Source organism: Schistocerca gregaria, chromosome 1 (assembly GCF_023897955.1).
Source record: "Schistocerca gregaria isolate iqSchGreg1 chromosome 1, iqSchGreg1.2, whole genome shotgun sequence".
Lineage (NCBI taxonomy): Eukaryota > Metazoa > Arthropoda > Insecta > Orthoptera > Acrididae > Schistocerca > Schistocerca gregaria.
In genome coordinates this window covers 289141096-289156845 of record NC_064920.1, presented here as the reverse complement: position 1 = coordinate 289156845, position 15750 = coordinate 289141096, and the positions used below count along the sequence as shown (strand labels likewise).

Below are 15750 nucleotides of genomic sequence, written 5' to 3'. Positions count from 1 at the left end.
CAGCACAACAGTGCGGAGGCTGTGACTGTACGCGATTTTTGAAATAAATACTACTTAGCTAAAGCGAGATTAAGAGAAACGTTGATGACTGTTGACAGATTTGAAGATCCTAAAGTTTCATTTAACGTGACTTAGTAATAATATATCTAATACATAAGTTGGACCTACTTCCAAGAGCGTATCAACACCACTGTACGCGTGCTATGGCCTCTGACCAATCATCGCGTTTCTGTTTGTTTACATCAGGTTTGCTGGACGGAGTAGTAATGTTCAAATGTTGTTCACAAACAGTAGCAAACATGCAATGAGTTAGAATTTGGACACCATAGCGTCGAACGTGTATATAGTACAATGCGTCTTACTGTGGAAACTTTATGAACAGAAATAGTGTTTAATTAAGAGCTTAATATGGAGCTAAGCGAGGAAGACATCAATGTAGAAACGCTGAGAAAACATATTCAGTTACACCTTTATGAAGTATGTTACTTAGTATACAAATTATATAGCATCATAGTGAATCACCGAAGACACATCGATTTCTCTAAAATACGCCACTAAACACTGTAACAATTCTGCACAAAGAAATAATCACACCCGGGTTTGAAAATGAGCACCAAAAGTTAGCATTCACTAAATGATTCATATAAAGCATTCTTTTCTTAATGCATTCTTTAGTAGTCGAAATTCGGAAGAATCTATTTTCTGAAACGTTGGAACAGGCAAATATCGAATCATTTATTCCACACGATGTTAAGGGAGCGAAAAGAAATGAGAGATTAAGAGCAATATATTTATATACCTGTATACGCTGAGTCATGAGTCAGTCACTGAAGTCAGGTTGACAATTCTTGCAATTTTTAAACTTCGGGTGTAAGAGCAACAGCTTTTATTTGTCAATTCCGAGAGTATAGGAGTTATCACGTTTACAGGTCGGAATCATACCCAGCGGCACCGAGACTAGTGTAAATATGAGCGCATCGTGCTGTCGTTTCATGGCTCTTGTGCCTACGTTTTGCCCAGTATTGCTCAGTAGGCAATACTGAATGGCAAGCTTGGAAATTACATCAGTCTGTAACAAGCAAATGAGCTTTTGGGCTCGTGATAACCAGTTAATCACAGATAACCAAGACTATCGAATTTAATTTTCCTGCAAAATACTGGGGAAACTCACCAGTATCACTCGGTACTTTTAGAGTGGTAAAGCTAACCAATATGTTTATGAATGGAAGCAAAATACGGAGAAAATTTTGCGAACACGATTTCACAGTGCAAAATACTTTCTCCCAGTCTTGTATTTCTGTCGGATAATTCATTGATGTGAATTTAGTTTCAAATGGCAAAGAAACTGTCAAGTTCACAAACATAATCCTTGACTGAAGAAAAACCTCCTAGTACACTACACCACCCCTGTAACAGTGCCAGAAGAGTACACTTCACATGGATTTGATTTTGACTGATAGATTAATTTGATTTTTATTTCATCCCATTTGATTAAATTATGTACAGAGTGTGTACTTGTAATATACAATATAGAACAACATAGGGCCTACTAGGAGTTAGTTAAATATATCATACTACAATATTTTCAAATGATTGCAGTACATATGTACAAGTAATAACAGCACTAACCTCATTCTCATACTATATTGTTTGTACAAACTATGTACTAAATCACGATTTATGGGATGAATAAAGATATATGAATACATACTCCTTTACACTATAAAATTCTTCCATTAGCTAAGTAATCCTTTAGAAGTGTCTCACACCTCCTTTCACATGTACTGGCCTGTGCAGTTGGGCATGTTTTATCAATTTTACACTTGAATATCAAGGTCGTTTTTCAGCAGCTTTCAGTCTGTGAGGTGTGCTTCTCAGCTAGCCTTTATTTCTTGTATCATATGAATGAATATCTACATTTATTGTAATAATGTGTTGCTTTCATTAATGAAATTATTATTTTGTACATAGGGTGTTGGTACATGGAAGGCAGTTCTGCATGAGTCTGTTTTATTTATTTATTTTTTAAATGGCCCTAAAAGCCTTTTTTGTGCAGTACAAAAATCCATTTTGTTCTATTGCTGTTGAAGTTTTCCCAAATGGAAATTTCTTACAGTAAGTTTTTCACATACTCTCAAAGAACATAGCTACCAGAAAGGATATAAAGCTCCTTAAAACACTTGTTAGTTTGTTACATTTGGGCCATTCTGTGGTCGCGTGTGTGACTAGACAACAAATACACTTGAAAAAGCATCACAGATAGCACAACTTACTTGCTAAAAATTTGAAGTTCTTATGTTACAGTAGTCTGCATCTTGAGTGTCGGATGACAAGGTCTTTTCTAGATAAGTAGAGATTTTATTAAAAATGTGTTCTCTGGCTCTATAAATTTCTTTGAAATAAATTTTTGTTATAAATTAAATATTCACTTTTAAAACAACAGAATAGAAATATCACTGGAATGCATAGATCACATTTAAATTTTAGTCTACATGTGTGTCTGTTGTGTGTGTTTAACACACGAAACACAGTACGTTGGTGTGAAATGGGAGAAACTAAAGGGAGTTTGCATTGAAATGAGTGTTAAAATGAATCATACATTTCAAAATATGCAGTGCAATATATGGGAAAAAATGGGTTGCAAATGTGCACAACTCACATGTGTTATAAATACAAATTAGGAGTTTGTGCTTTCTTTGCAATTACTGATATGTCTCCCCAATACTTGTTTCATTTAGTGGCCAAATCCAACGCTCCACTGAGATCCTTGTAGTAGGGTAAAACTTGATTGGTTTCTTCCTCATAGTCCTTCACTTCTACAGATTAGTCCTTCTTTCTGCAGTTAGAGAAACAAGTACAAAATTCTCTGGCTTGATGTTACTGTTTTCTTTGCTGAATGAGGCTGCTGCTTCTTATACTTGCTGATAAATCGGACCTGTCACTCATTCCTCTTGTTTAGGGTTTACAGATACCATAAACATCCTTTCCTCAGTAGATGTAGTTACCTATTTAACCTTAGGAAAGAGGGTGAAATTGGTTGCACATTTTTCCAGCAGCCACCCATAAATGATGATGAAGATTAACTTCTTCAGTTTGCAAACGGCAGTGTTACATCTTTTAAATTCTGTTTTGCACATTTATAGAATTCATATGGTGAGTTTGCAATCTCTTGACATGATTTCATCATGCACTAAACATATCTTTTGAAATTTTTTCCAACACCATCAACTTTCCATTTGCCATGAAAAGTGACCGAAAAATTCCAGTCAGCAGAAATATTTAGAGTCAGACTGAAAATATGAAAAATTAGAGTGTGTAGTGATTGTTAACAGAATCTTTCGTTGGTTCTTCGTAGAGCAACATTAAATGAAAAGCACTAGTTTGCTTTTGTCCAGCAATATTATTTTTATTGTGTTAACCGGTTTTTGGCTTACAAGGCCATCCTCAGACATTTACTGAGTATTGTCACCAAAGAAGTTACAATGTTTTCAAACAACATTGGAAGAGAAGTAACATTTCTAGACTGAAGCAGAAACATACAGTAATTAACATCTTAGATAGTGTGGTGGTAATGCAATGAAAAAGTAAAAAAAATGAACAGTAAGTAAATAACAGTGGAGTACACAGGAAAAGCTTTAACACAAAATAGGAGCAGCATGCCTAAATAACAGTTTCCATTAATAAACAAAACTAATAAAAAAAAATAAAAAAAAATTATTACTTGACAAGGCTACATCAGGAGGTATAAAACATGGAGAGTGATACACAAATCAATTAAGAGAAGAAACAGGTATTAATGTAACTGTAGAATATATAAGGAACTTAAGCATTATCAATAAGATAAAAAGGAATAAAAAAATGCAGGAAAATGGAGCCGTTTGAGGGAACATACAGTAAATGTAATCTTTAAAATGCAGTACCATCGCACTCTCAAAGATGGCATTTACTGTATGTTCCTTCAAATGCCTCCATTTTCCTGTATTTATTTATTTCTGTTTATCTGAGTGTTATTTCTTAAGTTCCTTATGTATTCTGTAGTTCCACTGATAACCGTTTCTTCTTTTAATTGGTTTGTGTATCACTCTCCATGTTTTATACCTCCTAATGTAGCCTTGTCAAGATTAATTTTATTGTATTTTATTAGTTTTGGTTTTTAATGGAAATTGTTACATAGGCATGCTGTTCCTATTTTGTGTTAAAGTTTTTCCTGACTGCTCCATTGTTATTTATTTACTGTTCAATTTTTTACTTTTTCGTTGCATTAACACCACGCTGTCTAAGATGTTACTTACTGTATGTTTCTGCTTCAGTCTAGACGTGTTACTTCTCTTCCAATGTTGTTTGCTAACATTGTAACTTCTTTGGTGACTATACTCAGTAAATGTCTGAAGATGGCTTTGTAAGCTGAAAACTGGTTATCATTGTGAAATGATTCTTGAACTGTGCAGAAAAGCCAGTTCCTTCATGTCTTGTGGCATGATTTTATGGAGTGTCCTGAGTGAATATTTGCTATGCATTAAACATCACTAATAAAGGCATAATTGTGGATAATACCACAACTAATCAAACAACAGCATTGAAAATAGTAGTCTGTTACTGATGCCAGTGAGCACTTTGAATTTCATCTTTGCCCACAGTGATGTAGTTTTTCACAAAGTCCACGTGAACAACTGCATCCTGATTTACAGATGTCCTCTTTATATCTTCAAAGTGTTGAGACTGTTTTCTTTTCGCATAACAATGAAGTTTGAATGCTGACTACGGCACCTGTATTTTTACACAGTCAGATAGAAATCCAGTTTCTGTTACAGTTGGGGGGTGTCCATCAATGTCTTTCCATTGAGGCCATTGCATTTGATTATGAATTGTTTCTTCCTCACTGATTTTGTACAAAGTTACATTTGAATCTTTTACACCTTCTTGACATGTACTCAAAGTTAACAGAGTAACATACAAGGAGTCTCGTATTCTGCATGGAAATACTCCTGTTTCTTTTCCTATATTTTCCACCAAAAACTGTATATTAGCACGGTATGTACATACACGTGTTACGGAGCATGGAGGAAACAGGAAATATAATTGGTGGATGAACTCATAGTGCTTGAATTTTTTGATCACATGCTCAGGATATTTCTTCATAAACATTGCACGAGCTTCAGCTGAAGCCATCATCATTGTGTATTTCTGCACCACTTCTTTCTTTCACTTTGACTAGCCTTTGTCCTTTTTACCTGATTCTGCCCTGTTAATGTCATCACAAAGATAAGTCTGTATGACATTCGCTTTTATTTCTTCATTCTGAATTTTACCTCCTTTTTTGAATTTATGAGCTAGATTCAGGTTTTTTGCAAGTTCTGGCACCTCACCAACAAACAGTTTGCCTATGACTGTTCTATGTTTCCTGGTGCTCGTTGCGAAACCTCACTTCACCTTAGCATCTGCTTTCCCTACTGATTTGCTACTGCTGTGATGGCCCTTTTGTGAAGATGAAGATTCTTTGGCTGTCTTGTTGAATGATTTTGTCTTTTCTCTGGGCCACTTCTGTTTAACTTTATCCTGTTCAAGCTTCAGTTTTAATTTGTTTCTGTCAGTTAGAAGTGCTTGTGTTTCTTTTGTCCTAAGTAATTTAAACCTTTCACATTCTTTTGATCAATGTTCTGCAGGCTTCATAGGATCCTAAGTTTTTGTATAAACGCATACTTCATGGGATCCTGTTGAAGTTTTTCTGTAATCATGTGATCTCTCAGCAGAGGACATTTTTAAACTGAGGAATACTTTAGACACGTAGGAAGCAATGTGAGGCATTTTGGAAAACCCTGACACTTCTGTGGGGCTAAGGTGTTTGGAGAAAAGGTTTGTGACTGTATTTAAAATCTGTCTAGATTCTGGACTTTGTATGGAGGTGGGAGGGGGGGGGGGGAGGTTTGAGGATGAGGTAAATGCAGTAGGTCCATGAGTCATGGTTTGTCAGCTATAGGGGGTGTGGGGAAGGTTTGGAGGTTGTTATAGAGGTGGTGGATTACGGTACTCCAAGGTGGGAGTAGGATGTGAACAGGGTGGAGAGTCATCTGAGGTGCTCCTCCCATGTTCAATTCCTACTCACGCCTTGGTCTACCACCTTTTGTCCCACTCCCAAATTCAGTCATGCAGGTCTTGTTCAAGACCTTTTCTCCTTCCCCCAGTCCATACAGTGGAAACAGTTTATCGCTACTGACCGTACCAATCAGACTCAACTAAAGACCAATGTTGAACCCTGCCTGACTTAGTTCACACTTCCATCCAACTGTGATCCATCCCCACTGCCGCCACATCACCCTTGCTAATTTTCCAGAATTTGTTAACCTCAAAACTTGCCTCACTATCAGTTCCTAAATCCCTCCACATGCAAACTAACCATACATCTATGGAAAGAATGGCAATCCACCACTGAAAAACTGATGCCAACCTTATAACTCTACCTGCTGACAAACATTCCACCACTATTGTTTTGAACCACAATGATTATCTGGTGGGAGGACTCCCCCAGCTGTCAGATTGATCCACCTACAAATCCTGCCACAGTGACCCCATTCCAGAAATCCAACAGGATCTTCAGTTGCTCCTAAAATCATTAGGCCCATCCTAGAACCACTTCCCATAGTCTATGTCTCTCCTTACCCCAACCTCTCCCCATACCCCTTCCTCCTACATGCTTCCAAAAGTTCATAACCTGACCACCCAGGACACCCCATTGTGGCTGGTTGCTGTGCCACCACTGAAAGAATATCTTCTGTTGCAGTCCCAACACCTTCAGCCTATTACCCGCAACCTTTTTTTTTGAGCAATGTCTTCTGAGTGGTTTGTTGCGTGGCCCACCACAAATTCCTCTCCAGTGCCAACCTCTTCATCTCAGAGTAGCACTTGCAGCCTATGTTCTCAATTATTTGCTGGATGTATTCCAATCTCTGTCTTCCTCTATAGTTTTTGCCCTCTTCAGACCCCACTAGTAGCATGGAAGTCATTCTCTGATGTCATAACAGATATCCCATCATCTTGTCCCTCCTTCTTGTCAGTGTTTTCTACGTATTACTTTCCTTCCTGATTCTGCGCAGAACCTCCTCATAGCTAACCCTATCAGTCCACCTAATTTTCAACATTCGTCTGTAGCACCACATCTCAAATGCTTCGATTCTCTTCTGTTTCAGTTTTCCCACAGCTCATGTTTCATTACCGTACAATGCTGTGCTCCAAACGTACATTCTCAGAAATATCTTCCTCAAATCAAGGCCTATGTTTGATACTAGTAGACTTCTCTAGGCCAGGAAAGCCCTTTTTGTCAGTGCTAGTTGGCTTTTGATGTCCTCCTTGCTCCGTCGTCATTTGTTATTTTGCTGCCTAGGTTGTAGAATTCCTTAACTTCATCTACTTCATCACTATCAATCCTGGTGTCAAGTTTCTCTCTGTTCTCATTTCTGCTGCTTCTCATTGCTTTCTTCTTTCTTCGATTTACTGTCAGTCCATATTATGTATTCATTAGACTGTTCATTCTGTTCACCAGATTGTGTAATTCTTCTTCACTTTCATTCAGGATAGCAATGTCATCAGCGAATCGTATCATTGTTATTCTTTCATTGTGAATTTTAATTCCACTCCCGAATCCTTAATTATTTCCATCAATGCTTCTTTGGTGTACAGAATGAACAATGGGGCAAAAGACTACATCCCTGTCGTACACCATTTTTAATCCAAGTACTTTATTCTTGGTTGTCCACTCTTATTATTATTCCCTTTTGGCTGTTTTACATATTGCATATTACCCATCTCTCTCTGTAGCTTATCCCTATTTTTCTCAGAATTTCCAACATTTTTCATCATTTTACATTGTCGAACACTTTTTCCAGTTTGACAAATCCTATGAATGTGTCTTGTTTTTACTTTACTCTTGCTTCGATTATCAACTGCAATATCAGAATTGCCTCTATGGTACCTTTACCTTTTCTAAAGCCAAACTGACCATCATCTAAAACATCCTCAATTTTCTCTTCCATTCTTCTGTATGTTATTCTTGTCAGCAACTTGGATTCATGAGCTGTTATGCTGATTGTGTGATTTGTCACACTTGTCAGCTCTTGTAGTCCTCAGAATTGTGTGGATGATATTTTTCTGAAGGTCAGATGGTATTTCGCCCAACACACGAATTCTGCACACCAATGTGAATAGTCATTTTGTTGCTACTTCCCTCAATGATTTTAGAAATTATGATGGAATGTTACCTATTCCTTCTGCTTTATTTTATTTCATGTCCTCTGAAGCTCTCTTAAATTCTGATTCCTGCCTCTTCTAAATCAGCACCTCTTCCTCCTCCTCCTCCTCCTCCTCCTCCTTCTTCTTCTTTTTTTATCATATCAGTCAAACCTGCCTCGTAGATGTATTCAATGCATTCTTTCCAGCTCTCCGTCCTCGTCTCTGCATTTAACAGGTAGAATTCCTGTTACACTCTTGATGTTACCACCCTGGCTTTTAATTTCGCCGAACATTATTTTGACTTTTCTATATGTTGAGTTGGCAAACTGAGGAGCTACTTGATTGAGACTTGGAAGCTGACATACGGCTGGAAGAGCAGTATGCTGACCACGTGCCCCTCCTTATCCACATCCAGTGATGCCTATGGGTTGAGGATGACACAGCAGCTGGTCGGTACTGTTGGGCCTTCATGGCCTGTTCCAGAGGAGTTTAGTTTAGTATATGCTGAGTCAGTCTTTGTGACTATCTTTTCCTTTTTGATTTCTTCACATTTTTCATGTAGCCATTTCATCTTAGCCTCCCTGCACTTCCTGTTATTTCATTCCTCAGTGACTTGTATTTCTGTATTCCGGAATTTCCCTGACCATTTTTGCACTTCCTTCTTCCATCGATTGACTTCAGTATTTCGTCTATTACCGATGGTTTCTTTGCAGTTACATTCTTTGTACCTAAGTTTTTCTTTGCAGCTTCTGTGATTCTCCTTTTCAGAAATTCCAATTCCTCTTCAACTGTACTGCCTACTGAACTATTTCTCATTGCTGTATCTATAGCCTTAGAGAATTTCAAAAGTATCTCGTCATTCCTTAGTACTTCCATATCTCACATCTTTGCATATTGATTCTTCCTGACTAATCTCTTATACTTCAGCCTACTCTTCATCACTACTGCATTGTGATCAGAGTCTATATCTGCTCCTGGGTACGCCTTTCAATCTAGTACCTGATTTCGGACGTAATGTCTGACGATTATGTAATATAACTGAAATCTGTCCATATTATGTGGCCTTTTCCAAATATGCCTTCTCCTCTTGTGATTCTTGAACAGAGAATTGGTTATTACTAACTGAAATTTATTACTGAACTCAATTAGACCTTTTCTCTCATTACTTGTTCCAAGCCCATATTGTCCTGTAACCTTTTCTTCTATTCCTTCCCCTACAATTGAATTCCAGTCCTCCATGACTATTAGATTTTCATCTCCATTTATGTACTGTATTACCCTTTCAGTATCCTCATATACTTCATCTTCGACTTGCGAAGTCGACATGTATACCTGAACTATCGTTGTCAATTTTGGTTTGGTGTTGATTCTGATAAGAACAACTCTATCATAGAACTGTTCACATAACACACTCTCTGCACTACCTTCCTATTGTTAACGAATCCTCCTGCAGTTATACCATTTTCTGCTCCTGTTGATGTTACCCTGTACTCATCTGACCAGAAATCCTTGTCTTCTTTCCTTTCCTTTTCACTTCACTGACCTCTACTATATCTAGACTGAGCCTTCGCATTCCCCTTTTCAGATTTTTTTTAGCTTCTCTACAACATTAAGCTTCTGACATTCCATGCCCCAACTCATAGATCATTATCCTTTTGTTGGGAATTAAGTCTCTCTCTCTCTCTCTCTTTTTTTTTTTCCAGTCACCTTTTCTTTGTCAGCCTGCTCCCGGGGATCCGAATGGGGGATTATTTCAGCATCTTTTGCCAATCGAGAGATCATCGTGACACTTTTCCAATTATAGGTGATATGTCCCCCCCCCATGAACCATGGACCTTGCCGTTGGTGGGAGGCTTGCGTGCCTCAGCGATACAGATAGCCGTACTGTAGGTGCAACCACAACAGAGGGGTATCTGTTGAGAGGCCAGACAAACTTGTGGTTCCTGAAGAGGGGCAGCAGCCTTTTCAGTAGTTGCAGGGGCAACAGTCTGGATGATTGACTGATCTGACCTTGTAACACTAACCAAAACGGCCTTGCTGTGCTGGTACTGCGAACGGCTGAAAGCGAGGGGAAACTACAGCCGTAATTTTTCCCGAGGGCATGCAGTTTGCTTTATGATTAAATGATGATGGCATACTCTTGGGTAAAATATTCCAGAGGTAAAATAGTCCCCCATTTGTATCTCCGGGCGGGGACTACTCAAGAGGACGTCATTATCAGGAGAAAGAAAACTGGCATTCTATGGATCGGAGCGTGGAATGTCAGATCCCTTAATCGGGCAGGTAGGTTAGAAAGTTTAAAAAGGAATATGAATAGGTTAAAGGTGGATATAGTGGCAATTAGTGAAGTTCGGTGGCAGGAGGAACAAGACTTCTGGTCAGGTGAATACAGCGTTATAAATACAAAATCAAATAGGGGTAATGCAGGAGTAGGTTTAATAATGAATAAAAAAATAGGAGTGCGGGTAAGCTACTACAAACAGCATAGTGAATGCATTATTGTGGCAAAGATAGACACGAAGCCCACACCTACTACATGCCAACTAGCTCTGCAGATGACTAAGAAATTGATGAAATATATGATGAGATAAAAGAAATTATTCAGATAGTGAAGGGAGATGAAAATTTAATAGTCATGGGTGGCTGGAATTCAATAGTAGGAAAAGGGAGAGAAGGAAACATAGTAGGTGAATATGGATTGGGGGCAAGAAATGAAAGAGGAAGCTGCCTAGTAGAATTTTGCACAGGGTATAACTTAATTATAGCTAACACTTGGTTTAAGAATCATGAAAGAAGGTTGTATTTATGGGAAGAAGCCTGGAGATACTAGAAGGTATCAGATATAGTATATAATGGTAAGACAGAGATTTAGGGACCAGGTTTTAAATTGTAAGACATTTCCAGGGGCAGATGTGGACTCTGACCACAATCTATTGGTTATGAACTGTAGATTAAAACTGAAGAAACTGCAAAAAGGTGGGAATTTAAGGAGATGGGACCTGTATAAACTGACTAAATCAGAGGTTGTACAGGGTTTCAGGGATAGCATAAGGGAACAATTGACAGGAGTGGGGGAAAGAAATACAGTAGAAGAAGAATGGGTAGCTTTGAGGGATGAAGTAGTGAAGGCAGCAGAGGATCAAGTAGGTAAAAATACGAGGGATAGTAGAAATCCTTGGGTAACAGAAGAAATATTGAATTTGATTGATGAAAGGAGAAAATATAAAAATGCAGTAAATGAAGCAGGCAAAAAGGAATACAAACGTCTCAAAAATGAGATCAACAGGAAGCGCAAAATGGCTAAGCGGGGATGGCTAGAGGACAAATGTAAGGATGTAGAGGCTTATTTCACTAGGGGTAAGATAGATACTGCCTACAGGAAAATTAGAGACCTTTAGAGAAAAGAGAACCACTTGTATGAATATCAAGAGCTCAGATGGAAACCCAGTTCTAAGCAAACAAGGGAAATCAGAAAGTTGGAAGGAGTATATTGAGGGTCTATACAAGGGCAATGTACTTGAGGACAATATCATGGAAATGGAAGAGGATGTAGATGAAGATGAAATGGGAGATACGATACTGCGTGAAGAGTTCAATAGAGCATTGAAAGACCTGAGTCAAAACAAGGGCCCGGAAATAGACAACATTCCATTAGAACGACAGACAGCCTTGGGAGAGCCAGTCCTGACAAAACTCTACCATCTGGTGAGCAAGATGTATGAGACAGGCGAAGTACCCTCAGACTTCAAGAAGAATGTAATAATTCCAATCCCAAAGAAAGCAGGTGTCGACAGATGTGAAAATTACCGAACTATCAGTTTAATAAGACATAGGTGCAAAATACTAACATGAATTCTTTATAGACGAATGGAAAACTGGTGGAAGCTGACCTCAGGGAAGATCGGTTTGGATTCCGTAGAAATATTGGAACACATGAGGCAATACTGGTCCTACGACTTATATTAGAAGAAAGATTAAGGAAAGACAAACCTACGTTTCTAGCATTTGTAGACTTAGAGAAAGCTTTTGACAATGTTGATTGGAATACTCTCTTTCAAATTCTGAAGGTGGCAGGGGTAAAATACAGGGAGCGGAAGGCTATTTACAATTTGTACAGAAACCAGATGGCAATTATAAAGAGTCGAGGGGCATGAAAGGGAAGCAGTGGTTGGGAAGGGAGTGAAACAGGGTTGTAGCCTCTCCCCGCTGTTATTCAATCTGTATATTGAGCAAGCAATAAAGGAAACAAAAGAAAAGTTCAGAGTAGGTATTAAAATCCATGGAGAAGAAATAAAAACTTTTAGGTATGCCGATGACATTGTAATTCTGTCAGAGACAGCAAAGGACTTGGAAGAGCAGTTGAACAGAATGGACAGTGTCTTGAAAGGAGGATATAAGATGAACATCAATAAAAGCAAAATGAGGATAATGGAATGCAGTCGAATTAAGTCTGGTGATGCTGAGGGAAATAGATTAGGAAATGAGACACTTAAAGTAGTAAACGAGTTTTGCTATTTGGGGAGCAAAATAACTGATGATGGTCAAAGTAGAGGATATAAAATGTAGACTGGAAATGGCAAGGAAAGCGTTTCTGAAGAAGAGAAATTTGTTAACATCGAGTATAGATTTAAGTGTCAGGAAGTTGTTTCTGAAAGTATTTGTATGGAGTGCAGCCATGTATGTAATTTGAAACATGGCCGATAAATAGTTTAGACAAGAAGAGAATAGATGCTTTCAATATGTGGTGCTACAGAAGAATGCTGAAAATTAGATGGGTAGATCTCGTAACTAATGAGGAGGTATTGAATAGAATTGGGGAGAAGAGGAGTTTGTGGCACAACTTGACTAGAAGGAGGGATCTCTTGGTAGGACATGTTCTGAGACATCAAGGGATCACTAATTTAGTATCAGAGTGCAGTGTGGAGGGTAAAAATCGTAGAGGGAGGCCAAGAGGTGAATACACTAAACAGATTCAGAAGGATGTAGATTGCAGTAGGTACTGGGAGATGAAGAAGCCTGCACTGGATAGAATAGCATGGAGAGCTGCATCAAACCAGTCTCAGGACTGAAGATAGCAACAACAACAATAACAACAGGTGATATCCCCTGTGGGTACACATTATGTCTTGTTAATGCAGTGGTTTCCATTGCTTCTGCATCGTCTTGCTGATGACCATTGCTGATTATTCCACAATCTACCATCCTATATAAAAGGTACCATCCATTTCCTCCATCGACTCTCCACATCTGCTGTTCCTTTAACACATGGTACCCTGCTTGTTACTGCTGATGCAACTTCCGTTTGCACTAACATCCATAATGGGCATGGCCTTTTAGCTATTGAACACTACCTGTCCCAACACCTGACAGGATTCCAAACCTACAACCTTCTTTCTAATCATTGCCTACAATTATTTCTCCTTTGAAGGCATTACCGACAAACAAATCCAGGGCACACCTATGGGCACTTGCGTGCCACCTTCCTGTGCCAACCTAATCATGAGCCATCTAGAGGAATCCTTCCTAATACTCAGAGTCCAAACCCCTCACCTGGTTCAGAGTCATTGATGCCCATCTTCACGGTCTGTATCGAGTGTGAGGACACCCTATCCACATTCCTCCAGAACTTCAACACCTCCCCCATTCGCTTCACCTGGCCCTACTCAACCCAGCAAGCCACCTTCCTTCATCTTGAGCTCCACCTCAAAGATGGGTGCATCAGTATGTCTATCCATATCAAACCTACCATCTAGCAGCAGTACCTCCACTTCAACATCTGCCACTTATTCCATACCAAGAAGTCCCTTCCATACTGCTTAGCCTCTCATGGCTGTCACATCTGTAGTGATGAGTGTTCCCTCTCGAAATATGCCAAGGGACTCACTGATGCCTTCACAGACCATAATTAAACTCCCAACCTTGAACAAATACAGACCTCCTGTTTCTTATTTCTCCAGTCAATCACCACTTCCCTAAGTCCCACTGTCTGACTACAGAAAAGCATTTCCCTCATGACTCTGTACCATCCAGGACTGGAGAAACTGAATAATGTTCTCTGCCAGGGTTTTGACTCCTCTCATCATGCCCTGAAATGAGGAATGTCCTTCCCAGTATCATTCCCACCTCTCCCGCAGTGGTATTCCACCACCCAATGAACCTGCACAATACCCTCATCCATTCCTACACAACTCCTGCTCCTGACCCCTTGCCTCGTGGATCACACCCCTGTAACAGTCCTAGATGCAAGACCTGTTCCATACATCCTCTAACTGCCACCTACCCCAGTCTGGTACCAGGCATCATCCATCCCATCAAAGGCAGGGCTACCTGCGAAACCAGCAGTGTGGTCTACAATCTAAGCTACAATGACTCTGCTGTATTCTACATGGGCATGACAACCAACAAGCTTTCTATATGCATGAATTACAACTGACAAACTGTGGCCAAGAGACAGCTGGAGCACCCCATTGCTTAGCATGCTGCCAAATGCTACATTCTTCCTTTCAGTGACTGCTTCACAGCTTGTGCCATGTGGGTCCTTCCCACCAACACCAGATTTTCTGAATTGTGTAGCTGGGAACTCTCCCTGCAGTATATCCTATATTCCCGTAAACCACCTGGTGTTGGCTTTTGTTCGTTTTTGTCCCTGCTCTCTAAACCCTTCCCTGTTCACATTACACCAACACATCCACAGTCTTTTTATGTCTCTCCTTTTACACTAATCGTCCCCCGCCCTCTGTCTAACCTCCAGAGTGCACCCAGCTGCACTAACCTCTCTCCACCTCATCCCTGTATCTCCCACAAGCAGCACTTTACCGTCCCCCATCTGTACCCTGCTGTTGTTCCCCCTTCCTGCCCCAGTCTCCTTAGACCATTTGCCTTCCATATTACAGTATTTATGAGAGTGAATTTTGTGACTTCGATCACACCTCGTGGTCAAAACCAAATAGACCTTCTGTGTAGAATTAGAAAAATTCACACTAAACATTAGGTCTACATGACTCAAGAGTTTTGTGTTCATTGTCTTTTATGTTACTAAACTTTTTCCCAAATATTTGTACAAAGTTGTGTATTCCTACGTTTTATGCTGAGAAGTTGTGGTGTCTACTAATATGAATATGAAACAAGCAGTATCATTAAATAGTAAAGAACATATCAAAATGTGAAGTATATAAAATTGTGCACAAGGAGGTATGTGAATTTGCTGCATCATTTTCATAAACTGGAGTAAATTTTTAATACTTTTTATTGTAAGGTAAGGAAGTGTGTGTAGCACCCATGTTACAACAAAACACACTGGGATACACTGAGAAAACAGGAATGAATACTCCTTCTGCCAACAGAAAGAATAAAATTCGGATACTGTATTGCTAATCCAAAGCTACCTTTAAAACAAATAAAAAAAGTAAATTGTCATTGACTGTTGACCGAATGGTTTGAAAAAGAGCAAAGTATTATTCTATGAAAATGTCAGAAGTTTTCAAAAGCATTTAATTTTGCTCCAAGCTCAATGTGCATTTCAGCTAA

General features: G+C 39.1%; 1 protein-coding gene across 1 annotated transcript in view; it reads left to right on the top strand.

Annotated features, from left to right (window-relative positions):
- The first annotated feature begins 214 nt into the window (after window positions 1-214).
- The window catches only part of LOC126341283 (centrosomal protein of 76 kDa-like), a 139783-nt gene continuing 124247 nt past the window's right edge, over window positions 215-15750 (top strand). Inside the window, exon 1 of the mRNA XM_050001761.1 lies at window positions 215-477. Coding sequence (XP_049857718.1) covers window positions 409-477 — 69 coding nt within the window. The 5' untranslated portion in view covers window positions 215-408. The remainder of the gene's footprint in view (window positions 478-15750) is intronic.